Source organism: Erinaceus europaeus, chromosome 10 (assembly GCF_950295315.1).
Source record: "Erinaceus europaeus chromosome 10, mEriEur2.1, whole genome shotgun sequence".
NCBI classification, from domain to species: Eukaryota; Metazoa; Chordata; class Mammalia; order Eulipotyphla; family Erinaceidae; genus Erinaceus; species Erinaceus europaeus.
Window position 1 is genome coordinate 121,241,750 of NC_080171.1, and position 27,043 is coordinate 121,268,792.

At 42.8% G+C, this 27,043-nt stretch overlaps 1 protein-coding gene across 1 annotated transcript in view; it reads left to right on the plus strand.

Moving 5' to 3' along the window:
- Nucleotides 1–27,043, plus strand: part of L3MBTL4 (L3MBTL histone methyl-lysine binding protein 4) — a 272,867-nt gene that overhangs the window by 220,682 nt on the left and 25,142 nt on the right. The window contains 1 exon segment of the mRNA XM_060200807.1: nt 4,133–4,144. Within this exon segment, the coding sequence (XP_060056790.1) occupies nt 4,133–4,144 (12 nt within the window).

Below are 27,043 nucleotides of genomic sequence, written 5' to 3' on the forward strand. Positions count from 1 at the left end.
TTTAACTGTTGCTCTGGCCTGCTGGCTTCCACAGCCCAGATACTAACTCCACTTCCTTCTGGCAGCCTTTCCCAGGCCCAGCACTCAGCATCCATTGATGGTCCTCTGGTTCCTCAGATCTTCACACCCTGTGCATGTTGTTGGGGCCACAGCCAAGGGGTCTGTGTTGGGCAGAGACCAGGCTTCCTCCACTGTTGTATGACTGCCTTGAATTCAGAGTCTGAAACAACTCAGAAAATCCATCGGACAGAAACTGGTGTTCTGTGACATACCGTGCATTTCTCATTGTACATGGTGATGTGAAAATCCATCAAGGCAAAATAAACGACGCACCACAGCTGCTACTCTGAGACTGTGTTTGCTTTACTCCTGTCCTGGAGCCACCGCGTCCCATGCTGGTGTCTCGTCCTGCTTCGCTCACCAGCAGGCCCTGAACTGTCCGGCTTCATTGAAACTGCCTCTAAATCCATTTTACATGTTTCTTTCAAAACCAACTTGATGAAAATGTTTCCAAGGAAGGAGAAATGTGGAGGCTTTAAAGTGCTCGTAGCTGTTTTCTTCTCTGCTTTTTTGTTTGCTTCAGACAGGCCAGGACCATGGGATTGCTGGCAGAGGGTTCATCGCCTACCCCTCAGGGCTTCACACTCACCCTTCAGCTCTGCTGCGAGAAACAGCAGGTGGGGGGGGCAGGTGCTGGTGCACCTGGTTGAGTGCACATGTTACCATGTGCACGGACCCTGGTTCAAGCCCCCCGGTCTTCATTTTGCAAGGGGAAAGCTTTGTGAGTGGTGAAGCAGGGCTGTAGGTGTCTGTCTGTCTCTCTCCTTCTCTATCTTCCTCCTTCCCTCTTGATTTCTGGCTGCCTCTATTCCAGTAAATAAAGACTAGAGAGAGAGAGAAAGAGAGGAAGAGAGAGAGAAAGGAAGGAAGGGAGGGAGGAAAGAAAGAGCGGTGGTGGCGATCCCAGCTGGCTGGCTGTCCAGCCACCACACTTGGCCCAACAACAGGATGCATTTCCGTCTCCTCTCTGCCTGCTGTGGCTGTGCCCTCCTCACCAGTTCGCGTCTTTCCCAGGGAGACTTCCCTGACCGTGAACTAAAGGTTTTCTATGGCCTTCAATAGCCAGACTTAGCACATCATAATGAAATTGCCTGTTTCCTTACTGACAACTCCTTCTTCTTCTTCTAGCGTTTGCCCTTCTTCCGTAGCCAGTCCACAGGTCAGGTTGAAAGCTGTCAGGAGCTGCTTGTTGCTGGCTTTGAAAGTGACTGGGATCCATGTGGATTCAGTCGGCTAGGAAGGATCGTCAGTTTCCCCAGTGAATGGGTACTCACGGGATGCACCACGAGAAGGTCGATCCAATGCAACCCTGACAACTCCTACCGTACCCTAAAAGCAACTCGCAGAAAGAAATGGTCATAGCCACTGCTTTCTCTGCTGCCCGCTAAGGTTCCTGACGATCAGAAATAGGTAGTGAATACTTAGCGAGTACTGATGGAGAATTCCACTTCAAACGTGGTCACTTCCACAAGGATAATGGCTCCAGAGATGAGCACATGAGTCTCAGGGTCCTGCCCAGTGCTGCAGCTGTCTCCCTGAGGGAAACTGTCCTGGTTGAGAAATGTGCCTCCTTCCCAGTGGGCCAGGTGGTTTCTCTCCTGGTTAAGCACACAGGTGACCTGGTTCACAAGCCCCCCTAGTCTCCCCCTCCAGAGGGGAAACTATAAACAGTGAAGAATGTCTGCAGGTATCTCTACTTCTCTCTCCCTCTCCATCCCCTCTCCGCTCTCAATTTCTCTGTCTTAATAAAAAAAAAAAAAAAAAGAAAGATGGGGACCATTTAAAATAATATAACATAAAATAATAGAAATTTAAAATAATAATTAAATTAAAAACAAGTAAAAGGGGCCGGGTGGTGGCGCATCTGGTTGAATGAACATGTTACAGTGCTTAAGGACCCAGGTTCGAGCCCCCAGTCCCCACCTGCAAGGGGAAAGCTTTGCAAGTGGTGAAGCTGCAGGTGTCTCTCTGTCTCTCTCCTTTTCTATCATCCCCTTCCCCTTGATTTCTGGCTGTCTGTATCCAATAAATAATTAGAGATAAGTTTTCAAAATTTAAATAAATAAATAAAATTTAAAGAAACTTGAGTTAGAAATACTGAATTAATTAGTCCTTGTGGAACATGCCAAAGGTTTAAAATATATATGTGTGCGTTCTCCATCGGCATATTGTTTTCAAAGAAATTAGAACTGTAATCACCCAGATGAGGTGACACAGCTAAGAGCTGAAGAGTTCAGAGAGTAGCCATGAGTGTTTGGCTTTCCACATCTACAGGGTGAAGTCCAAACTCCCAACTCCTTTCCAGGACCCACCTCCACTGCCAGTGGAGCCCAGCCCCACCTCGAGTCCCCTTCTCTAGCCCTGAGTTCTGTCCGCTGCTCTCCAAGTAGGTGTTCTTATGCCCATTCACATTACTTTTGCATCCATTGATATTGATACTGCTCTGCCTAACATGTGCCCCCGGGCCTAACTCATGCTCTCAGAAACCAGTCACCAGTCCCCTGCCCAGCAGAATGGGGCTTGTTGAGATGGTTCCAGAAAAACACTTACCTTCTATAGTATTTACAGGACACTTAGTGTGCTGGTCATTTGTTTTTATGCAAACACTTACAGCACATGGATTTCACTGTGTTTCCAATTCCCAGTGTCCAGTCGAAGTAACATCTCAATGTATGTTTGGAGCTGGCGATCACTTCTGACTGGAGAAGGCTGTCAGGCAGTAAAGCCTGCCCCCCTGCTCTGCTCCATGCTCCATTGCTGGCACAATGGTCTATTTGCATAACCATTGTTTTGCCTGAAAGATCCCCACCACATTATCCCCTCAGGGTATTGCTAATTTAGTGAAAACCATCCTAACAGTTGCTAAGGACACTTCCACCTTCCCAGCATGCCTTGTTTTCTCCACCCCCTTTCCTAGCCAATCCGTTCCCAACTTGTCACTTCCGTTTTTACCCTATAAGCCCACTGCTGTTCTGGTTTCACTTTTTTTCCTCTTCTGTGTCCAGACCTGGAGAAGACCTGGAGAAGGGCTGGCATGCATAGCGGGAGGCAGCCATTTTGCTAGCTCCACGTGGCCTAAACCCACTGTGCTCACACCTGACTCTGGGGTGTCCACATCAATAAATAATTGTATTACCACTCCACCACGAGTTCCTCGTCTCTCTCTCTCTCCGGCGAAGCTAGCCCAGCAGAAGGCCACTGTGTCTTCTCAAGGACATGGGTAAAGGAAGGACAGTAAGAGTGGCCCTGCTCCCACCAGTGATGGTGGTGTATGCAAGTCTGTGTTTCTCAGTTTTGGGCAGTGTTGGAGAGAGCATATTCCCTTGGGTCTCATCTCTGGGTGGCCATGAACATGCTTGACCTACCTACTGCCTTGCAGGCTTCACAGCACGATTCAGTCATGGTTCCCTCTCAGACCCATCTCTCTTTCTTGAATTTTATTTTATTTTATTTTATTTTACAAATTGTTCCCCTGGCTACTTTCCACTTTGAGTTATTAGAGGCCTCACCTCTTTCTGTACACATTTCTTGAGGAAGGATATCATCTACTCTGCCTCTCTCTCCCTCCATCTCTCCCTCTCCCTCTCCCTCCATCTCTCCCTCTCCCTCTCCCTCTCCCTCTCTCTCTCTTTCTCTCTCTCTCTCTGATCCAGACTAGAAATGCATCTTAAGCTTCTTGAGCATCCAATTTGTATGTTCCTAAGTACATCTACATCTTCCCTTCCCAGAAGTACTGCTAGTGAATAGCCTTTATTTCTCATCAGTTGAAGCCAGAAATCAGATCATAGTGATGGCTTTTTTTTTTCCTCTTAGCAGTGTCCTCCCATGGTTTTAGAGTCCAACTGGTTCCATCTATTGCTTCCTATATCCATCCACCTCTCTCAATTCTTGCTGTGATTACCTGAATTCAAGCACCCGGCTTCTCATCTGATTACTGCAAAGGCTACCCATTGTTCCTCAAATTTCCCTTCTAATCCATTCTTCACAATGAAAGTCAGTCGTGTTTTTTAAAGTCAAATGTAATCATGTAATGTTTGTGCTCAGATCTCATCGAAGTTTCCCCGTGGCTCAGAATATAATGTTGGTTTTGATAGCAAAACACTTCATTGGTAATTCTTCTCTAGCCTCATGTCTTCCCCCTGCTCTTTACTCTGACCGGCTTCCATTATTAAATTCCTTCTATCTGTGGGTTCCTTCCCTCCTCTCAGATTGAGACTTCTGACCTGTGCATACCCCATGCCCCACCTTCTGCCCTCTCTGCTGCCCCTGCACACATGTTTTGCTGACGAACACCTACACTCTAGGTTAGTTAGATCTTGCTTTACCATCTCCCCACCTGGCATAGTGAGAACATCATGGCCTGGGCAGGGCACCATTTTTCTGCTACCACAGAAACCTCTCCTTTTCCTCTTCTGAATCTCCATTTCTTTTTTTTTTTTTAATATTTATTTATTTCCTTTTTGTTGCCCTTGTTGTTTCCATTGTTGTAGTTATTATTGTTGTTGGATAGGACAGAGAGAAATGGAGAGAGGAGGGGAAGACAGAGAGGGGGAGAGAAAGACACCTGCAGACCTGCTTCACCTCCTGTGAATCGACTTTCCTGCAGGTGGGGAGCCAGGGGCTTGAACCAGGATCCTTATGCCAGTGCTTGTGCTTTGCACCATGTGCACTTAACCTGCTGTGCTACCACCCAACTCCCTGAATCTCCATTTCTTATATACTTTATCACAGTTTACCTGGAGAATGGATGGATGGATGATTTGTTAACTGGAAAGATAGCATCTATAAATATATGCATATATGAAAAAGAATGAAGACATTCAAAGGAATTGATTAAAGGCATGTGAAATTTGAAAAACAAACCAAAAAAAAAAAAAGGATAGTAGAGGCAGGAAAGTAAAAATGCATTATGTTTGTGTAACTGTTATCTCTGTTTATGTTGGGAAATTGTGCAGATGTGGTCGAGCTCGGCAGGGCCCACAAACCACCGTATTTCTGTGCTAGTATGGCCCGTCCTATTATCTACATACCAATCTTCTGCTTTGTCTTACCTATGACTAAAGGTCTCCTTCCTAAGTCCCCACAGGGTATTGCTAAATTCTTGCCAACTGAACCCCTGGCAACAGTTGCTAAGGAAGCCCCTACCATTTCCAGCCCCTCCCACTTATGGTATTATAAAAGCCACTTCCGTTTCTGGTTTCTCTCTCTTCTGCTTCCCAACCTAGAGGAGGTCAGGCGTGCAGACCGGGGAGGTGGATGCCGGCCATTGTGGCTGACTCCACGTGGCTTAACCCGCTGCACTCATTCCTGACTCTGGGGCTCCCACATGAATAAAGATTTGTATTGCTACCACCATGAGCTTGGTTCCTGAGCCATCTGTCTCCCACATTGCTGAGTGAGTAGCAGCCCAGGCTGAGTCCGGTCGAGTTCTCTCCAACCCAGAGAGCTCGCACCTGGAGAAGAGGCCCCCCTATGCTAGCCCGGCATGTTTATACATTGGTTTTTAAGAATCAGTTTTGTCACATGCAGAAGAAACACAAAGTACTGTTTTCTCTCCCAAAGAGAAAATTGAGACCCAGAATAATGAGACCTGTAGTTTAAGGTCCTACTGAACTTATAGCCTGGGCTAAAATAAAATTTCTTTATTCCCAACACACATTGTCTCTAATACAACACCCCTTGGCTGCCTCCCCTCAGCTTGGAGTCTAGAAAATCCGAATCTTCTGTACCAGGATAGTCTTGGGAAACAAAAAAGTTGTAGAGAAAGTAAACACATACCAGGTAATTCCTTTTGTTCATTCAGCAGATATGTCAAGGGACGTCCCGTGTGTCTACTGTGTGTCAGGTGCTGGGAATAGAGTAGCAGACAAAAATGGAAGTTGAATCTACTTCATGTACTTAAAGTGGGGAAAGGCAGGACTTGGGAAATAGCATGAAACCACAGCTGTGAGGAAAGCTATGAGAGACATCTGAAAACTCAAGAAAAGGTGACTAGAATCATTTAATGAGATCAGGCAGGCATAGGCCGCACTACACAGTAGTGTTTTTAGAGCAGGAGAGGGATCGGGACTAGACAAGGCAGAGCAGAGAAGGCGACGGGATCCCAAAGTAGCTTAAGATCCTTGGGAAAGTAAAAATCAGAAGAGCACAAATCCTCATCATCACAGGTAAGTAAAAGGAGATCAAGTATTTAACTTAAGGGATATATATATATATATATATATATATATATATATATATATATATATATATATATATATATATATATATATATATATATATACACATACACACACATTCCAGTCTGAGCACAAGACTGATATTGCAACCAACTGTAACTGGGGAGCTAGGGAAAGAACAAACCAATGCCAGGAGCTCAAAAGAATATAAATCTGAAGTGGACCAAATGAATTTCCCTTCACGATTATGTTCAGCCTTTGTGACGCTTCCTCCTACTGTTGACAGGAGGGCGTTTGCCTGCCAGTGCCCACCTCTGCGTGCTCGTTGAACGCCAGTCCAAACTCAGACATCACAATTGATCCTGTAGTTACCCCATACATAGTTCTTGCAGGAGATTTTCAGAGATGTATCCCTTTAGAAGAGTCCTAAGTGTACATTGATCCCCTGAGCTGGTCCATCAAACCCAAGGAATACACAGCTATGGAGAGCTCTGACTGTCCTGTGGGTGGGGGAAATGGGAGAAGAAAGGAGGCTGGTGCTAGGTGAGTGAAAACGAGGCAAGGGGAGCGGGCTTCCATGCAAGTTGTCTCTGGACATGTACAGATGAAAGAAGCTGCAGATACTCTTGTAGATTACACAGAGTCTAGGGGCAAATGTCAGGGCTGTCGATGTTGGCCTGTTTGCGAGATATTTACATATCACTGCCCCTCTCTGAAGAGGACTATGGTGAACCTAGTTGATTGCTCACACAACATCAAAACAAGATGCTTGCATATGTTTTCAGAGCTTGTTATTTTATGCTGGATTCTTGAGACCTAAGTTCTTTATCACCATTGTGGCATCCTGCCTTGTTTCATCAAGGTTTTTCTTCTCCTTTGTCTTTATTTTTATCGGCAAACAAATATGTATAACTTCAAATTTCCCAGTGTGTTTGCTGTGTCCCTTCTAGGCAGAAGTCCAGGATGGCTGTTTCTCAACTCTTCCGTTTTAGTCTGTGATGATCTTCACATAGGGTTGGTTCTCTCTGTATTTTCTAGATGGTAATGCCTTCCTGCAGAGGACTTGTTTGAAAAAGCATAGGAAATGCCTAGCCTGAATATGTGAGTAGTAACTGCAAATTCTGTGCTGAAGGAAAATTTGATTTTAAGGTACTTTAGGCTACAGGAAAGATTTCTGTTGAGTCAAAGTTTACTGTGAACTGGAACTAGAAAGGCAACCCAGACCCTTGTGGAAACAGGGAGTGCTTGGGTTTGTTGGTTTACTGTAATATAAACTATAACCAAAGAACATATTTAGACTGATGTTAACTTTCTAGTATTTTTCCTTATTTTTAAACGTAAGGTTCCAAATCTGACTATATGTAACACTATATGTAACACTATCAGACACTAAGAACAAGATTTGGGCTGGGAAGACAGCATAATTGTTCCGCAAATAACATTCATGCCCGAGACTGTAACTTTCCAGCACTGCCATAAACCAGAGCTAGCAGTCTTCTGGTTAAAAATAATAATAAAACGGGAGTCGGGCAGTAGTGAAGCAGGTTAAGCACACATGGTGTGAAGTGCAAGGACCAGCATAAGGATCCCCGTTCGGGCCCCTGGCTCCCCACCTGCAGGATAGTCGCTTCACAGGCGGCCAAGCAGGTCTGCAGGTGTCTGTCTTTCTCTCCCCCTCTCTGTCTTCCTCTCCTCTCTCCATTTCTCTCTGCCCTATCTAACAACGATGACATTAATAACAATGTTTCCTCATGACATCTGTGTTGGGTTCTGGACTCACATTTCTATTAGAGACCATGGCACTAGCTAGCAATTCTCAGTGACCAGAAATGTGTGAGATTTCAGCCCAGTGCTGGAGAGAGTTGTCCAAGTCTGCCTGCTGTTAGAGGTAAACCAGTCCATTCACCATTCATCTCAAGGATGGACTCAGTGATCTGGAGAAAATGCAAGAAGAGAGACTTTTATTCAATTTTATAGAATGGAGTGTAGTCCCACTAAGAATTTTTTTTTAACTTATCACACAAAATAATTGTCTAAGTGGTCTCTTAAAAGCCCCCTTGAGATGGCCTTTCAGATGCCTGTGACCACATTTTCACTTAAGGTGGTGCAGGTGTGGCTGGTACACCCCAGTGCTGTCAGCACAACCAAAGGGTGGGGGTGTAGAGTGATTTGAATAGAGTAGGAAGTGAAAAAGCCTTGGTGGGGGCACCAGGCAGTGGTGCACCTGGTTAAGCACACACATGACTCAGGTGCACAAGGATCCAGGTTCAATTCCCTGGTTCTCCACCTGCAGGGAGAAAGTTTCATGTGTGGTGAAGCAGGAATGTAGGTATCTCTGTCTCTTTACCTCTCTCTGTCTCCCCCTTCCCTCTCAATTTCTCACTGTCTCTACTCAATAGCGGACAAATAAAAAAATATTTGCAAAAGTCTTGGTGACCAGACAACATGAGAGTGGATTAAATACTAAATCGGATTTCAATAGTCAGAAATCTGTAGAACTCACTTTGTCAGAAACTTTGACCTCATCAGATTTTACAGCAATTATTTTGAGATGACAAGAGAATCTTCTTTTCTACCTCTTCATCTTGTTTTATTCTTTTAAATATCTTTCTAAACATGTTCTTATAGCTAACAGATAAAATGAGGGCTTGTCATGCATTGTCACTTTAGCTTATCCTCCTGCTTATTTTCAACCAGCATTAAAAACACACATAGTAGTAATTAATCTTCTTGAGAAATCATTTCTTACTGGTGCTGTGCTTTTCCAGTTCTCTCAATGAGGTACCATACTTGACAAATCATTCTGTTGGCAGCGGTAGCAACAGAGTCTTCATAATTGTAAACCCTTCGTGCTGGTACTTAGCAAAATAATTATCCATCCTGATTTCTTCACATTGGAATAAGGGCACCAGCATGATCAGGTTTTCAGAAATATTCCTGCATTCTTCTTTGGGGGAGAAGCCATTAGTCACTTGGCAAATGAGATGCTGAAGTGACGGTAGCTTAGAGAGATGGCCTTACTGTTTTATAACCTCACCTCACAGTGATGTTTATTGGATTTGGACTGGTCGGGAGGCCTGGCTAGATTGGGTAGAAATCCAGAGAGAAGGTCCTGAGCTTCCCTTTGTGATGAAGAAAGAAAAAACCATTTCTTTGATTTCCATGTTGCCTTTAAAAAATCTTAGAATTATTCAAAGGAAAAGATATTATTATATTATGTAAATAAAAGTAGACAGATGGGTTAAAGGGGGAAAGAGAACATTTCCATTTTAGCTCAGCTGTGGAAATCTAGGCCAACACTGATAAAAACTGATGAAACACAGACTGAAACCAGATCTATCTTACAAGAGAAACGACACGGTAATAAGATACCAAACACAAGTGACTGACTGGAGAAGTCATTCACACAAGCTTCAGAGTGCTTGCCTTCCAGACTTCTTCAGATTTGATTTTCACTTTTTAATGATTTGAGTCATCACGGATCAAAATGAATCACAAGCAATTTTTATGGGAAATCTGGAGGACAATTCAAAGGCATAAAACAGATTATACCAGAGCTGCTTGACCCTTCACATTCATTCATCCTGTTATTTATTAGATTAGCAACATTTTAAAATCTAAAATGACATTTTCATTAGCACTTCTGATTCCATATTCTGACTTTTAAATATTTGTCTTAAAAAGAAAGAGAAGGCAAAGTTTTCTCGATCAGAAATGTATCACTTTCAATTTACCATCTTAAAACAACAACAACAAAAACCTTGCTGCATAGTTAGCGGTAACTAGTGTTGTTGTTGTTGTTTTACCAGAGTACTTATCAACTCTGCTTTATGATGGTGCAGGGGGACTGCACCAGGGATTTGAGAGCCTCAGGCATGAGAGTCTCTTTGCACAACCATGATGCTATCTGCCCCCACCCTAGCCCTAACTAGTTTTAAGAGTCACAGAAAACATGGTGAGAATAGAGAGGGTAGTCTAAAGGATTGCTAAAGAGACAGACAAAGACTCTAATGTCGGGCTAAAGTGTGTTTTAAATTCTGCATGAGAAGTAAACAAGGAACACACTGAAATAATGATTCTTGGGTCTTTGATTCACTCATGGAAATGATATAGTGGACAATTGGTTTCTTAGTCTCAATTAAGAACAAAAGGCATTTAAATACGTGTACTTGTACTTCCTTTGGCTTCTAGAGCCTTGGCTTGCTCTTTATGAAGGAACAAAGTGGTGATGAAATCAGTCTGAGTGATAGGAACTGCTGGCAAATCCTAAGACTTAGGATGAACTTCACTTGGACCCAAGATACTCCTCTCTCTCCTCTTCTCCTTAAGAATCAAAGTCTGTTCTCATTTTTGATTGGCTATTGTTTCTCTAAGGTATTCCCTGTTGCTGCCCACCTAGCGCCCTGAGTCTTGTACTTGGGAACTTAGTTCTAAGTCACCGATTTTAAGAGCTCTAGGCCCTGCCTGCCCAACTGTGTGGGGGTGGCAGGAGAATATCTCTCAAGTTCTCCCAGGTTCACCTCTGGACCCTTCCTACTGTGCTGGTAGACATTTGCTGATGTTCATTGCCTCCCCTGTTGAGCTAAGGAAGGTCTGTAGAAATAGGAGAAACTCTCATTTGTCTGAAATGGTTTCTGTCAGTCAGAAAACAGATCCCTGTTCCTTACAGTTAGTAGTAAGCTTTAGGTTTTACAACTGCATGCATGGGTGAAAGAGAATGACCAAATAGTGATTTGTAGTACCTAGTTTGGGAGTGAATCTAGAATCCAAACACTTGCATGGAGGTGTCCTACAACGCGGAGCTCACATACAGCTCTGGGTCAAATGTAGTTGGACCTTGCTCTTGATGTCCTATGCCCATAGGACAGCAAGGCCACAACATTCAACATTCGTACGAAAAAAAGAATGGAGCAGAGGATTACAGAGAAGCTCAGTTGGGTTAACACTCCAAGGAACTAGATGAGAATATCTTGTTATCCTCAGATAGCAAGAATAGACCCATAGCCACTCAGATATAAAGCCTGTGTTTCCTTGTGTTCTTTTGTTTGTTTGTTTTTAAATGAAGAAGTAAATCAACATGACACCAATAAGTGATCTGTTGAAATTTAGATTTTAAGTGGAATAAAAATACAATAAGATATTTACAGCTTACATCAAATAGAATTCTGACAGTGTATATATACCTCTAATTATTTGCTAGTGTCTGACTTAATCTCCAAACCGTTGATACATTTGGAGCTTACTTTGGTACATGCTAAAATGTGGTGGGAAAGCGAGGGTAGATAACATAATGGTTATGCAAACAGACTCTCATGCCTGAGGCTCCTGAATCCCAGGTTCAATCCCCTGCACCACTATAAGCCAGAGCTGATCATTGCTCTGGTTAAAGTAAATAAATAGAAACATGAGAGGTGACACAGTGAGTGCTGCAGATGTTTCTGTTTCTCCCTCCCTCTCTATCCACTTCACTCTCAAATCTTTTTATCTCTATTTAAAAAGCAATGGTGCCAGAAGCAGCAGATATGACATGCTGGGACCAAAGCCAGTGAGAGAATTGGTGAGAGAAGAAGAAACTGGTGAGAGAAGAAGAAAAGGAAGAGGAAGAAGAAGATACTCTAGACAGTTCCATTTACTTTTTAAAATATCTTACTTACTTTTGATAGAGACAGAAATTGAGAGAAAGAAGGACATCTGTAGAACTGAATGAAGCTTCCCCCCTACAGGGAGTCTGTACCTGGGCCCTTGCTCTTAGCAAAGTGTTCACTCAACCAGGTGCACCACCGCCTACCCCCCAACACACACCTCATTTCTGCATAGTGACAGAGAATATCTTGTCATCCTCACATAGCAAGAATAGACCCCTAGCCACTCAGATATAAAGCCTGTGCTTTTGTTTTTTGTTTGTTTGTTTTTAAATAGAGAAGTAAATCAACATGACCCCAATAAGTGATCTATTGAAATTTAGATTTTAAGTGGTATAAAAATACAAGAAAATATTTACAGCTTACATCAAACAGAATTCTGACAGTGTATATATCCCTCTAATTATCTGGAGTTTGTACCTGGGTCCTTGCTCTTAGCAAAGTGTTCACTCAACCAGGTGCACCACCCCCTAGCCCCCCCCCCCCATTTCTACATAGAGACACTTTTATTTATGCCTAGAGAGTATTTTTATGGAAACCCAGTGGTGTTCTGTAGAATGATGCTTATTAAGGAACTAGTTCTCTTCTGTGTATTACTTCCAGCCATTTGTTACTGCAAATAGTAATTTCATATGCATGTCATTTTTGCACAAGTGCTAGTCGTTCTAAAGAATAAATTCCTCCCAAGTAGAATACCTGCATGGAAAAGAATATACATTTGTCATTTGAATAGCAAATTGCCCAACATGCATTATAAACATACTGATTTAAAACCTAACAATTTGGGGGAATGTCTGTTTCTCCATACTAACAAAATATGTTATTAAACACTTGCGTCTTTACTGTATAATTGACATAAAGTTCCATTTCAACATAGTGATTGAAAAAGGATATGTCAATATAATCTTAAATTACATGCTTTATTCTAAGTTATTTTGAGCATCTTTTCATGGAAGGGTCCTTTGTGTTTCTCTTTCTTTGACAACTTCTCTGATGCCCTGGTGGCCATTATTATCACTTTTAAGTGCTCTTTATCTTAATGTATTAAATGAATTCTTTTAGACCATGGGAGATAACTCAACCTGTTAGAGCACAGAACTGTATGCAGAAGTTCTAGGTGCAATCCCTGACACCACATTAAACCAGAGATAACTCAAGCTCTGGAAGTTCTTATTTGTTCCTTCTGTTCTGTCTCTCTCATAATAAATATTTTTTAAACAATAAAAGAGGGCAGAGTGGTGGCACACCTGGTTGAGCACACGTTACTGGGCGCAAGGACCCAGGCTCAAGTCCCTGAACCCCACCTGCGGGGTCGGAACTCCACAAGCATTGATGCAGTGCTGCAGGTATCTCTTTCTCCCTCTCTGTATCCCCTTTCTCTCTTGATTTGTCTCTGTCTCTATCCAGTAAAGTGAAAATTGACAAAATAATAATAACAAGGGACTTTGGCTGTGTGGCGCATAGTGGATTTAGCTACAGGGTGGCCGGGAGTGGATTTAAACAAATCAAGGCTTTAATGGGGTGACACAAGGACAAATGTTTTAAGTACTGCGAAATAAGCAATTAATCGACAGGCCTGAGATTAAACTAGTCACATAAGTCCATGAACTTGTGACCCAGAGTTCAGCCCCACGAGATAAACAATGGCTGTCGACCAGCCTTAGTGTCTACCAGCTAGCTGAGCCACACATGTTCAGTTCCCAGGAGAAATAGCCACGGTGGACACCTTGAACAGCCTCAGCTGAGATGCGGCTGCCCAGCAGCCAGAGAGAGACCTGAATACCGTCTGCCTGTGGTCCACCCACAATCCACTGTGTGTTTGCACAGACAATCGTATGTTCTGTCGCCACGCTGACAAAAACCAAGCACTGTGTCCAACTTCCTGTGGTCGGCCAGTAAACTGGTATACTGCACCACAGTGAATAATAATAAAACAAGAAACAAATGAGCTCTCATAGGACCAGCCACACATGTGCTAGAACCAGGTTCGAGTCCCTAGGCCCCATTTACAAGGGTGAGACTTCAGGCATTGTGGGGCAGTGCTGCAGGTATCTCTCTCCTCCGTGTCTCTCTATCTCTCTTTCTTGCTCTTACCTGATATTAAAAAGAAAGTGAGAAACCAAAAAAAAACCTGACCACTGGGGATGAAGTCTTACAGGAGGCACTGAGGCCCAGCCATCACCCAGGTTATAAGAAGAAAGAAGGAAGTTAAAGCAAGAGGGATGAGTACTCAGCCCTTCATGAACTGTGTTGTAAATATGTGTTCCTTTTCGGTAACTTTTTATTTTACTTATTGATGTTATGTTTGTTTCTTTGGTTGATCAATGCTTACTTGATTTAGTTTACCTTTCATCTATTTCATTGTCCCTTATGTTAGATGTGTTGACATATTGAGAAGCTGCCTTCTCACGCCATGACAGAATCAGCTATATTCAGGGACTTTGTGGTTTTTACTTTTTGCTTTACATCTAGCATCCATTTGGAATTTTTCCCCCCCCAGTGTTTCATGTCAGTTAGAAATCTAACTTTATTTGATTTTATTTGGTTTTGTTTCAAAAAGCTGAATCTGGGTTCATCATGGGTTGTGCTGTTTCCTGACTAATGTAAAATGGTGACTAGTATGCACTAAACTTCCATAAGCACTTGATCTGTTTATATAATAGATCTTTCATTAGCCTGTCTGTTAATGTACTTATGCCACAAAATTTTAATTATCAAAGTTTCATAATATACAGTAAACAAGGAGCAAGTTATCACTGATCTTTGTTTTATTAAATGCAAAAGAGTAACTCAGAAGTGAAACCCTTATGGATTGATTCATCTTCTCTATTCTGTCTGATAGTTTGTGTGGATTATATGTGTATCTTTTATTAGTATTTTACACTTTTATTTCCATGTCTTCCACATTTCTTGTTAAGTATATGTGAGAATCTGATTGTTGTAAATGGGCTCTTCTATTTTATCTTCTATGTATATGAAGTCTTTTGATATTAGTATGTTAATGTTATGCCCTGCTATTCAGTAATTCAAAAAAAATTATTGGAATTGTCATTTGATTATCTTAGTTTTCTGTAATTTAGAGTTGCCATAGGTAGCAATATATAATGTTTATCAGGGATGTTGGTCTGAAGTTTTCTTTCTTTATTTTATGTTTTCCCTTTAAGTTGTCCCTTGTCTGTTACAGTTTGGTGATCAGAGTAGTGCTGACCTCCTCAACTGTGTCTGGAGGTGCTCCCCTCTTTGACTTCTTTGAGTAGCTTATAAAGGACAGGTGTCATATCTTCTTTGAAAGTTTAGTAGAATTCACTATGAAACTATTTGGTCCTGGACTTCTATTTTGAGGTGGATTTTTTTTTTTATTAAGTTTGATTTCTGTATTTGTGACTACTCTGTTCAAATTATTTTTTTTCTGGTCTGTCTGTTCATCAGTCTGTCTGTCCATCATAGGCAATGTTGCCATTGTATGAGTATACATTATGTACACCTATTTTAGGTAAAGGCAAGTCAAATGTATCATTGATACATGTGTGATCATATATTTTTTTTAATGTGGAAGAGAAAAACTGTTCTTCGAGGCAATTCAGTGAGCTTTGGAGACAATGATTTACCTCGTGAGGATGGTCCTGGTTTTGGTGCCGATCCTCTGGAGATTGCCTCCTGCGCTAAGACAAGTTTCAATTCCTTTTTCTTCCTAGAAGCTGGAGACGTCAAATGATTGTGAAGGCACACTGCCTACCTCCAAGTTATGCTTTTTCAACTCATTAACTTTTTTATTTTATTTTTTTAGTGATTTAATATTGACCCACAAAATTATAAGCTAACACCACACCATTCCCACCACCAGAGTTGCATGCCCCCTTCCCTCCATTGGAAACTGCAGTAGTTCTCCCCAGGTCACAGATATGGGTTGACTGTTATTTCTATAACTGTCTATATTTGCCCACTTTGCCCCCCATGGTTCCATTTTCTCTCTTTTTAAGTCACACCTACATCTATTACTACTTCCAAATGTCCTTCCTTTTTTTTTTCTTGCCTCTCTCTGGGTCCTGATGGAATTGGGTTTCAGATCCCCCTGGTCATCTTCCTCCTATTAGTTCTCCTCCACTGGGAGTATGGACCAAAATTCTTTTTGAGGTTCACAAGGTGGGAGCTCTGGCTTCTGTAGCTACTTCTCTGCTGGATGTGAGTGTTGGCAGGTGGACCCACACCCCCAGCTTGTTCTATCTTTCCCTAGTGAGGTAGGGCTCTGGAGAGGCGTCAACTCATTAACTTTTTAATCTCTCTTTTTTTTTTATAAACATTTATTTATTTATTTATTTATTCCCTTTTGTTGCCCTTGTTGTTTTATTGTTGTAGTTATTATTGTTGTTGTTGTTGTTGGATAGGACAGAGAGAAATGGAGAGAGGAGGGGAAGACAGAGAAGGGGAGAGAAAGACAGACACCTGCAGACCTGCTTCACTGCCTGTGAAGTGACTCCCCTGCAGGTGGGGAGCCGGGGGCTCGAACCGGGATTCTTAACGCTAGTCCTTGTGCTTTGCACCACCTGCGTTAACCCGCTGTGCTACCACCCGACTCCCTAACTTTGTAATCTTAAATAAGTTACATAGCCCCTCTTCTCCTCTCCCCTCGTTTAAACTTAGATCAATGAACAGTTACAGAGAGTCAAGTTTCTTTTGTAAAAAGTATGGAATATGTTTCCTAAGGTACTTGAGAGTTCCGCAGGAAGATCTGTTTTTTGTTCATTCTAAGACGTGAACAAGATGGGCATAAACTCAGCTTCCTTGAATCTATAGCTCTTACCTGAAGAAAGACAGATACCCTCTCTGGTCTGGAGAGGATGTCTATGGCCCATGAAGCTAGGGGCAGGGAACTCATAGGTTGCCTAGAACCCAGGGATGAAGACCCGCAAGGGGACCGATAGTGGACGCCTCAGAAGATGAGGCGTTAACAAGAGAACAGGACCTGCTGAGCCCGCCCGCCTCTGGTATGCCATTACAGGTATTCCCCGCAATATTACAAAGATTCCTTCATTTCGTTTATGTTCATGGCTCTTTAAAGCCACTATTTCACTTGGTCTTTCGTTCATTCATTTTAGTTTAGTAACAAGGAAGAGTCCAGAGCTTCCTAATGCTAGAACAAGTATTTTCTAATTATTCAGTAAGAACTAGGTCAGAGGATATACAATGATTTTAAGTTGTTGCAAATTCCATTCTTATGCTCTGAATAAAACTGCTAGCAAATAACGCAGTGTTTATTCGTGTATCTTTGTGGAAAGTAATGGCTATAGTCACAATTCCACCATTTGATTATTCTTACTACATGGTTGTAATGACCAAAGGAATTGTATGATGAGTATTATTCTAGTTCACAATGTTGTAAAGGATCTCTTAGTGAAACTGTTTTCTTTTATGAGTTACACAGAACAAAACTCACTTGGTATAAATGAACACCTCTGGAGGACCGGGTGGTGGCACGCCTGGTTGAGCATACACGTTACAACTGGCAAGGACACAGGTTCAAGCCCCTGCTCTGGTCCCCACCTGTGTGTGGGGGGGAAGCTTTGTAAGTGGTGAAGCAGTGCTTCAGGTATCTCTCTCTCTCTCTCTCTCTCTCTGTAGGTGTCTGTCTTAAAAATAATAATTAATAAAACTCTGATTAAGCCTGATTCTAGGGAAATGGGAAAACGCAAAATGTCAAGTAAACACAAATGCCGGTGGGCTCTGGAAGCACCTGCCCAGGTTGGCCCATTCATAAACTACGGGGCTGTATGAGGAAATTAGCTTGGTAGCAAAGAGTAAAGTGTCAAAATCCACACCACTGTCTACTACAGTTTACAGATTCTGTTTCCAGTACAGTGAAGTCTTCTAACCAGGTGGGCTCATTTGAAATCTGAGTGAGGTGCTCCTCAACTCATTTTCCCTAAGCAGTATCCCTGACTTTACCTAGACCATCCATACCATTTATTAATAAAAGGCCAGTTCTTTGTAAGGATTGTTTAGAGATACAGAAATCTCTAGTGAGTGATTATGAAAGTGATAATATACAGAAACACAGAGCACGATGTCTCGGGAATCTTCCTCCCTGGACTTTAAGGACTTGAAATTTGTGATCACTGTAGGTTAAGCTGATCTCTTTCTTGGCTAAGATGAGCTGACATTTTATAGAGCAAGAGAGGTTAAGGAGCGTGTGCCCAGGGTTTGAAGGGAAGAGTGGGCATTGGAACTCAGGTCTCCAGGACTCTCACACTCATGCCTGCTCTTCAAACGGCAGTAAGCTTTGGTCAACATAAAGTAATTGCTGTGGTAAAAGCAAACATTGTTGTGGGAAACAGGAAAGGACACTTCATTTCTAGCAAGGAAATAGTAGGGATTGTATTTCAGAAGATTCATTATATTAAAAAAAAAAAAAATCCGGAGGGAGGCTAACTAGTATATACCTCCAAAATACAGTTCTGTCGGAAGTATCTTCTGTCCTATCAAAGGTTAAGGCTCTGGTTTAAACTGTTCACAGCACATTTTATCTAATATATTTGGTAAATGACTGTTCATGCACATAAGCAAAATTTATACTAAAAGTGTCTTTCTTTATGCCAAAGCTTTATTGGTACTACATGCTATGGGATTCTACTACTCCCAGTAGACATTTTTTTTTTTTTTTTTGCCTCCAGGGTTATTGCCGGGGCTCAGTGCCTGCACCACGAATCCACTGCTCCTGGAGGCCATTTTTTCCCTTTTGTTACCCTGGTTGTTTTACCATTGTTGTGATCATTATTATCATTGTTATTGATGTCGTCTTTATTAGATAGGACAGAAAGAAATGGAGAGAGGAGGGGAAGACAGAGAGGGGGAGAGAAAGACAGACACCTGCAGACCTGCCTCACCGCCTGTGAAGCGACTTTCCTGCAGATAAGGAGACGGGGGCTCGAACCGGGATCCTTCCGCCGGTCCTTCTGCTTTGCGCCACGTGCGCTTAACCCGCTGCGCTACCGCCCGACCCCCAACTTTTTTTTTCCCAGATAGAGGGGGAGAGACAGACAGAGGAGAGACACCCCTGCACTGCTCCACCACTTCAATGCTTCCTCTTCCTTGATGTTCCTCTGTGGCATCTAGGGGATTGAACCCAGGTCCTGGCGTGTGGCTAAGTGTTCTCTGCACTGAGTGAGCCATGTCCCTGCTACTGTGCCCATCTTCTTGGTAACAACACATTGTTCTTGAAGAACAAAGATGGTTCTGCACTGGTAGCTAAACTCCGTTTATTTTGGAGGTGAAGTTTTTCATTGTTTCCAGAGGTGAGACACAGCCTTTTCTATTAGATGGTATTTCGGTGAACTCTGAACTCTCCCTTATACATAAAAAGCAAGCAGATATTTCCTTCTGTGGGTACTACTTCTTAAGATTTATTCTCTCTTGGTAAGTGGACACAGATTTCTTTGGGTAAAAGATTCCTAGCAGTCTGTAATAACTACAGAAATTAAGCACGAGCAGAGTCGTAAAGCAGCGGCCCCTTTAGACGAGTTATGGTCTGTATCAGGGATGGGAAATTGACAGCACAGCAGAGGGGAAAGTAACCATCTGCTGTACCAGCCGGTTCTCAGAGGCCTAGTGTTTGCAGTCTTCTGTCACACCATCAGAGTCATCTTAAAATCCTCTGATGGGGGTCGAGGCGGTAGCGCAGCGGGTTAAGCGCACGTGGTGCAAAGCGCAAGGACCGGCATAAGGATCCTGGTTCGAGCCCCCGGCTTGCCACCTGCAGGGGAGTCGCTTCACAGGCGGTGAAGCAGGTCTGCAGGTGTCTGTCTTTCTCTCCCCCTCTCTGTCTTCCCCTCCTCTCTCCATTTCTCTCTGTCCTACCCAACAATGACGACATCAACAACAACGACAATGATAACTACAACAACGTGGGCAACAAAAGGGAAAATAAATAATAAAAAAAATGTTTTTTAAATCCTCTGATCATCTGGATTTTTGCCTTAAAATCGTTCCTGACTTCCCTGGACTCCCTCTGAAGGCCAGTCAGGGACCTGTGACTCCCCCACTGGAACCACAGGCTGCTGTCCTTCCTGCTTGTCCAGATGCTTGTGTCGTCCTCTCCTCTCCCCAGTGAGACCAGAAGATCTTTCATCCTGGACTTGCCTCCTTACCCCACGACCTCCAGCCTCAGTAGGGCTTTTCTTTTTTTTATTTTAAAGATTTTTTAAAATATTTATTTATTTCCTTTTTGTTGCCCTTGTTGTTTTATTGTTGTTGTTGTTGTCATTGATGTCGTCGCTGTTGTTGGATAGGACCGAGAGAAATGGAGAGAGGAGGGAAAGACAGAGAGGGGGAGAGAAAGACAGACACCTGCAGACCTGCTTCACCACTTGTGAAGTGACTCCCCTGCAGGTGGGGAGCCGGGGGCTCGAACCTGGATCCTTACGCCGGTCCTTGTGCTTTGCACCACCTGCACTTAACCCGCTGCACTACCGCTCACCTCCCCAGTAGTGTTTTTCATACCCTTCATACCCTTTCATACCATCTCTACACTGACTCAGTCACTCCACAGGTAGAATTAATATATATATATATATTTAGTGATTTAATATTTATTTACAAAAGTACATGTCAACAGGGGTATAAATCCACTTCATTCCCATCACCAGGGTTCTGAATCTTCCGTCTCCCCACTGCAGTCCACCGCAGTTCCCCTAAGTTTGTAAACATGGGCCAGCCATCCTCTCTACAACTATCTGTCCACATTTATACATAACTGCCCCCTTTTTTCTTCCTGATGCAGTCCTCTCTTCCCCTCTAAGCTACTCATGACACCATTACTACCTCCATATGTCCCTCTCCTTTTCCTCCTCTCTCTCCGGGTCCTGATGGAGCTCTCTTTCTTATCTTCTTCCTCCTGTCCCTTCTCCCCCACTGGGAGTATGGAGCAAGATAGTTTTGGGGGCACAGATGGAATTTCTCTACGCTTAGCATCTGGCAGGTATGGAGGAGAAAGGCGGTGTTGCAGCCAGGCTTTTTGTTGGAAAGGGCTGTGTGATCCTAAGTCTTTGCTTCTTTGGGTGTAGGCCTCAGCTACACATTCTTCTAACCAGAGAGCTTGTCACCACTAGAGAATTCTAGCTCCCCCATGGATTCTGCATTAGTAAGACTTCCCCCGTGGGATGGAGCTGAAGGGCAGAGTTGGACAAGTTCTCCTGTACAGCTGAGTGAAGTTGGATGGATGGCTTGGTCGATTTATGTATTTGTTTTTCAATGGTTCTATTCCTACGGTATTTAAATTGTTCTTCATTATGCTTTTTTTTTTTTTGGTAGGGACTTATTAGCATAAATTACATTTGGCTCTGGTGAACAAGTAAGCAATGCAGATTTATCTGTTTTTGAAAAAAGGAAGACCTTCAGAATTCCATTCATTGTAAACTGGCATTTGTAGGCCAGGTTTAAACGCACACATGTTTTATAGCCAACACAAAGTTTTCTCTGTAATTAATGATTTCTTTACAAGCATTGAAAAATATGTTCTCCATCGACAGGAACTAAAATTTGGAAAATACAGCCAGCACTGTGTTATGTCTTGAAAGAGACCTTTGAGGATCGTAGGACTCTGTTACTGCATGGGCCATTATTCCATAACCTGGAATTCTGTTTGTTCTTCACTTACTTTGGAAGAATGTTTGTTACTTTCAGAGTTCAGCTTTATCTGCTACAGACATCTCCATCCAGGCATGTCCTGCAAGGAGGACTCCCTCCATCGCTGCCGTCTTACTGCACTTCATCCTCCCTCTGGAGTCCACGGCTTTGCTGATGTGCTCCGGTGCCCAAGCCAGTGAAGTCTCTGCTATTTCAGGCAGAGTTTCCCAATTAGGGGTCTGACAATCACCAGCATAATTCACGCAATGACTTTATGCAAGGAATTTCATTATTTCTAAGAGCTTACAGTGGCTTAATATTTTAATGTAATGATGCTTAATTACATATTGCCATAGTCATTGGCCAGGCTCAGGCTCTGGATTCATGTAAACTAAGTTAATGGAAAATTTTCTCTTCCTCCAATTTTTTTTTTTAACAGGGAGTTAAGTCCTAAAGTGAAACTGAATGTAAATCCAACAAGTAATTTCTTGCCAGAGAAAATATTGGTGTAATATATTTTTGAATGGCCTAGTTTGTTCTCTTGGCTAAATCCCCAAGTCATACATTGGTTTAGAATTATTTCAGAAGTTCTATTCATTACCTTTCCACTAACCTACTTTCAGTAATTTCTGTTTTGTTTCATGCATTTTTTTTTTTTTTGGCTAAAAGTCATGGGGGAGGCAATGTTGTGCAGCATATGAAATGATAGATGTCATGACTCCTGCTGAAGGTAAAAAGGGGAGGGTCTAGGCCGTGGTGCACCTGGTAGAGAACACAGGTTACAATGTTCAAGGGCTGGGGCAGCTCCAGCCCCTTTTCCCCACCTGTGGGAGGGAGACTGCACGAGACATGAAGCAATGCTGTACGTGTCTTTCTCCCTCTCTATTTCTCTGGGTCCTCCGGGAAAAATAAATAGAATAAAATAAAGGTGAAAAAGGAAAGGGAGTTGAAATTAATTTCCAGCAGGCCATTAGGAGATTTCATTGATCTAAACTGGCCATTGTGAGTTGGTGCCAAAGATGGATATAAATAGTAGGAACGAAAAACACGCCCTGTCCTGCACCCCATCTTGCAGCTCAACAGTGGTGGTGTTTCCTGTGCCTTTTCCACATGCCTGGGGTTTGCTGGCGGGCAGTCAGGGCTTGAGAGCGGGAGGGCATGCACAAGCGTTAAGACTGATGTGAATTCTCTAGGGCTTCAGTGTAATTGTGATTCTGAGAAGGCACCTGTTTTAGAATGTCACCCCCACCCTCAGTCTCTGCTCCCTCCAGTCCTCTTATTTTAAATCATCTTTCTTCCCCCACCCCCACCCCAGAAGGTTGAGGCTGAAAAGAAGGGAACAGCATGGGAGGAGCTCACTGGCTAGCTCGCTGGCTCACTTACTCTCTCTCATTCTGTCCTCAACCTCAGCCTCTGGAGATGTGGTTGAGAGTGGTCACAAGTAGACTTGAAGGTCTCAGCAAAGGAGCAGAGTTCATAGGAATCACACCTGATTCCTTGTGCACTGCTATTTCATTTCAGAATTACCTCTATCCTGGCCTGGAAGGGAAGGTAGGGCAAAGCAAAGCGCCTAGCATTTACACAGTATTAACCAGCACAAGTGATGGAGCTCCCTCAACAATCCCTTCTTAGGAGTTCTGCTATCCAATTGAAAAGGCTAAAACTCTAGAAAGTCAGATGCCTAGATGTTTACTCAAAAACAAACAAACAGCAACAACAAAACAACCCTGGATGATGGCTTCTGAACTCACACTGAGATGGGTCTGTTGTGCACATCTACTGTACCAGTGCGAATCACAAAGCCAAACTGTTCCCCCAATAAAGGAAAGGATTTTGCTGGCGCGGAACTCTTTCATTTTGCTTTTAGCAGGATTTAACAGCAACTGGTTTTGAAATATTAGTTTAAGAATGCCTTTTTGATTACTCAGCCCAGGAAATGTTGGTTTGCAGGATCAGTCACAGGGGTACAGTTGCACGTGTCCCCAGATTAGTGTTAGCTGACTTCACTCTCCACCAAACTCTCACCCTCCTGCACCCAGGGGCATTCCCTCCCCAGACTGCCCCACCCCACTGCAGTCCTTGGACCTACAGACTAAGATTCATTCACTTTTCACCACATCCCCCCCCCCTTTGTTTTATTTCTTAAGTCCCACCTATGAGAGAGATTCCTAAGGATACATTTTAAATTGGGGGGAAGGGGGCAGTTCTTGGTCTCCAGTGGCAAGTTTAGATCTTTTCTGACAATTCAGCGTTGACGTATTAGCTTTGTAACGATGAGAAAACAACATTAAAAACCTCACTGGTTTTTATTTTTGCTGTTTTTGTTTTGTTTTGTTTTGTTTTGTTTTACTGATACTAGGGACTTGGTGACTTGGTGCCTGCATGACCAATTCTCTGCTACCAGGAGCCACTGTGTTTTTTTCCTTCCTTCCCCTTTCATTTGCTAGGACAAAAAGAAGTGATTGAGAATAGAGAGGGAGAGAGAGGGGCCAGGCAGCGCACCTGGTTAAACACACATGTTCCATCATTTTCATAATCAAGAGAGTTTTCAGTAGTGGTCAGGAAGACAAACCAGACAGTCAGACAGCCTAACTGGGGCTCCTCGCCCTGCCAGTAGTGAGCAGGTATCTTAGGCCAATGCCATTCCTTCTGGGTGCCTCATTCACCTAATACACTTAAAACAGAGTCTGGCACATAGTGAGGAGTATTGCGTTGAGTTCTGGATGTTAGCTTTTGGCAACAAAATGAACAGAGCATTCTCCCCAATATTTAATAAGCCATTCTTCACCCAGGACACTTTCCCTCCAGGGCTCCTTCAGGTGAGCTTTACCTGGTATCCGCCTTCTGGTGTCCCATGGTTTCTCAAGGGAAGTCTTTTCAAGCTACTGCCTTTGACTCAGTTCACTAGAATTCCATCCCAGCTTGTGTCTCTCCTTGGTGTCTTTTCTCATTTGGCTAGTGCGCTCCTTTGAACTTTGAGTATGGAAGAGCTTTCGACTTACATTTCAGAACAGTTTATAAATAGGCTGCTTGGTTTCCGCCAGCAGGTGAAAGCTTTCATTAAATTGTGGCTCCTTCCTCTAGTGCTGTTATCTGGAACTCCCAGAAAGAATAAAAAAGTTGACAGCTGTGTTTTCCTAGTCATTAAAGAAAAGCGAAATCTGAAACCCAAGTAGCACTTTTTTTTTTCTACCTAGAATGGGCCCACCAGACTTTGACCAGTAGTCAGTAATCAACACTTACACATTTGCCACTCTGAGAAAAAAAAATCCTCGAGAAACACTCAGATCATTATCTATGATTTGTGAAAATTGAAGCCTAAAAATAATTCCAAAATAAGGTTCCGATTTACCTTGAATGCAAATTATTTTAGCATTTCAATTAATTTTCTCGCCAAGACAGAAATGGAAACTAAATATAAATAAGTGCCTTTGCTAGAATTGTGTGTTCAGATGAATTATAGGAGAACTCCCAGAACTCTCCTCTGTCCATTCAAAGTTCAAAATGGAATAGCCTCCAAGTTATGGTAGGCACCCCCTCCAGTACTAAGTACCTGCACTTGGAAACATAACCACGTATGTCTGACATTTTCTTTGAAGTTTAATGTATCCATCACCATCTTCCATTTTGAATAGTAGTGGAAACTACCAAAAAGAAGCATTTGAAATGGCTAAAGGGAAACCACCATTTGGTGGTAACTAAGTGTCAGAACAGCTGACTGACGGTGGAGGGGATATTATGCAGGAGGTGGTGCTGAGTCAGGAGAAGCAGCTGTTCTGTTCTGCTGTGGATATGTGAAGGCAGATTCCCCCAAAGACTCACACTTGCAGGTACTCATAAATTTACATGGCCTTAAAAAAGTTTCAGGTCTTCTTGCTATTCCCAGGTTAGAATAAAATTGGACACAGTGTGGCTGACTGTATAACTGAACAATATTTAGCGTGAAGGAAGTATATTTAGCACTAAGGAAGAGCAGAGAGAGACAGAGAGCAAGAAAGAGAGACCTGGCTCTCAACAACAAACCGGGGTATCTGGGAAGTTGGGGGGGTCACTGCCTCAGAAACTTGCTGCTTCTCGTTTATTTCTTATACATTTTATTTTACTGTGTCTTGTTTTTTATTTTAATTTATTTATTCCCTTTTGTTGCCCTTGTTGTTTTATTTTTGTAATTATTATTGTTGTCATCGTTGTTGGATAGGACAGAAAGAAGTGGAGAGAGGAGGGGAAGACAGAGAGAGGGAGAGAAAGACAGACAGCTGCAGACCTGCTTCACCGCCTGTGAAGAGACTCCCCTGCAGGTGGGGAGCCGGGGGCTCGAACTGGAATCCTTTACCCGGTCCTTGTGCTTTGCACCACGTGTGCTTAACCCGCTGTGCTACCGCTGGACTCCCCATTTTATTTTATTTTGATGATGATTATGATTATGCCTCCAGGGTTATCGCTGAGGCTCAGTGCCTACACTACAAATCCACTGCTCTCGTGGCCTTTTTTTAAAAAAAACTTTTTTTTTTTTTTTTTGCTAGGACAGAGAGAAATGGAGAGAGGAGGGGAAGATAAAGAGGGAGAGACAAAGACAGACACCTGCAGACCTGCTTCACCGCTTGTGAAGCGACTCCTCTGCAGGTGGGGAGCCGGGGTTCAAACCGGGATCCTTATGCCGGTCCTTGTGCTTTGCGCCACCTGCGCTTAACCCGCTGCGCTACCGCCCGACTCCCACACCACATTTTTATTCAGCCACTCATCTGTCATTGGACAATTGAGTTGCTTCCAATTTTGGGCTATTAAGAATTATGCTGCTATGAATATAGATACCTTCTGTGGGTGTTTTTATTTACTTTGAGTAAACACCCAGGAGAGAAATTGCTGGGTCATAGGATAGGTCCATTTCTAGTGTTCTGAGATTTGAGATGTTTCCGTGACCGTGCTTTACGTAGATCTCGGGTGTTCTTGTACATGTGTCTTTGTCATATATCAGCTGTCCACATCCTCATGGATTTGTTTCTGGAGTTTATTCTCTTCTGTTGGTCTGAGTGCTTATTTTTGCTTACCAACACACTGTTTTAATTACTGTTGCTTTGCAGGTTAATTTGAAGTCACAGAACATGAAACCTTTTTTTTTTTTCTCAGAATTGCTTTGATTATGCCTGGTCTTTTATAATTTTACAAAATGTTTGGATAGTTTGCTTAATTTATTTGAAAACTGCCATAAGAATTTTAATAAGTATTTCCCTGTATCTCCATTGTCATGTGTAGTTTCAACTTGGTCATTTCTGACTATTATTTATCACAACTTTCTTTTTTTTTTCTCTGTAAGTCTAACCAATGACTTAATATGGTTTTTTAAAATTTTTATTTATTTATTTAATTTATTTATTCCCTTTTTGTTGCCCTTGTTGTTTTATTGTTGTAGTTATTATTGTTGTTGTCGTTGTTGGATAGGACAGAGAGAAATGGAGAGAGGAGGGGAAGACAGAGAGGGGGAGAGAAAGACGGACACCTGCAGATCTGCTTCATCACCTGTGAAGCGACTCCCCTGCAGGTGGG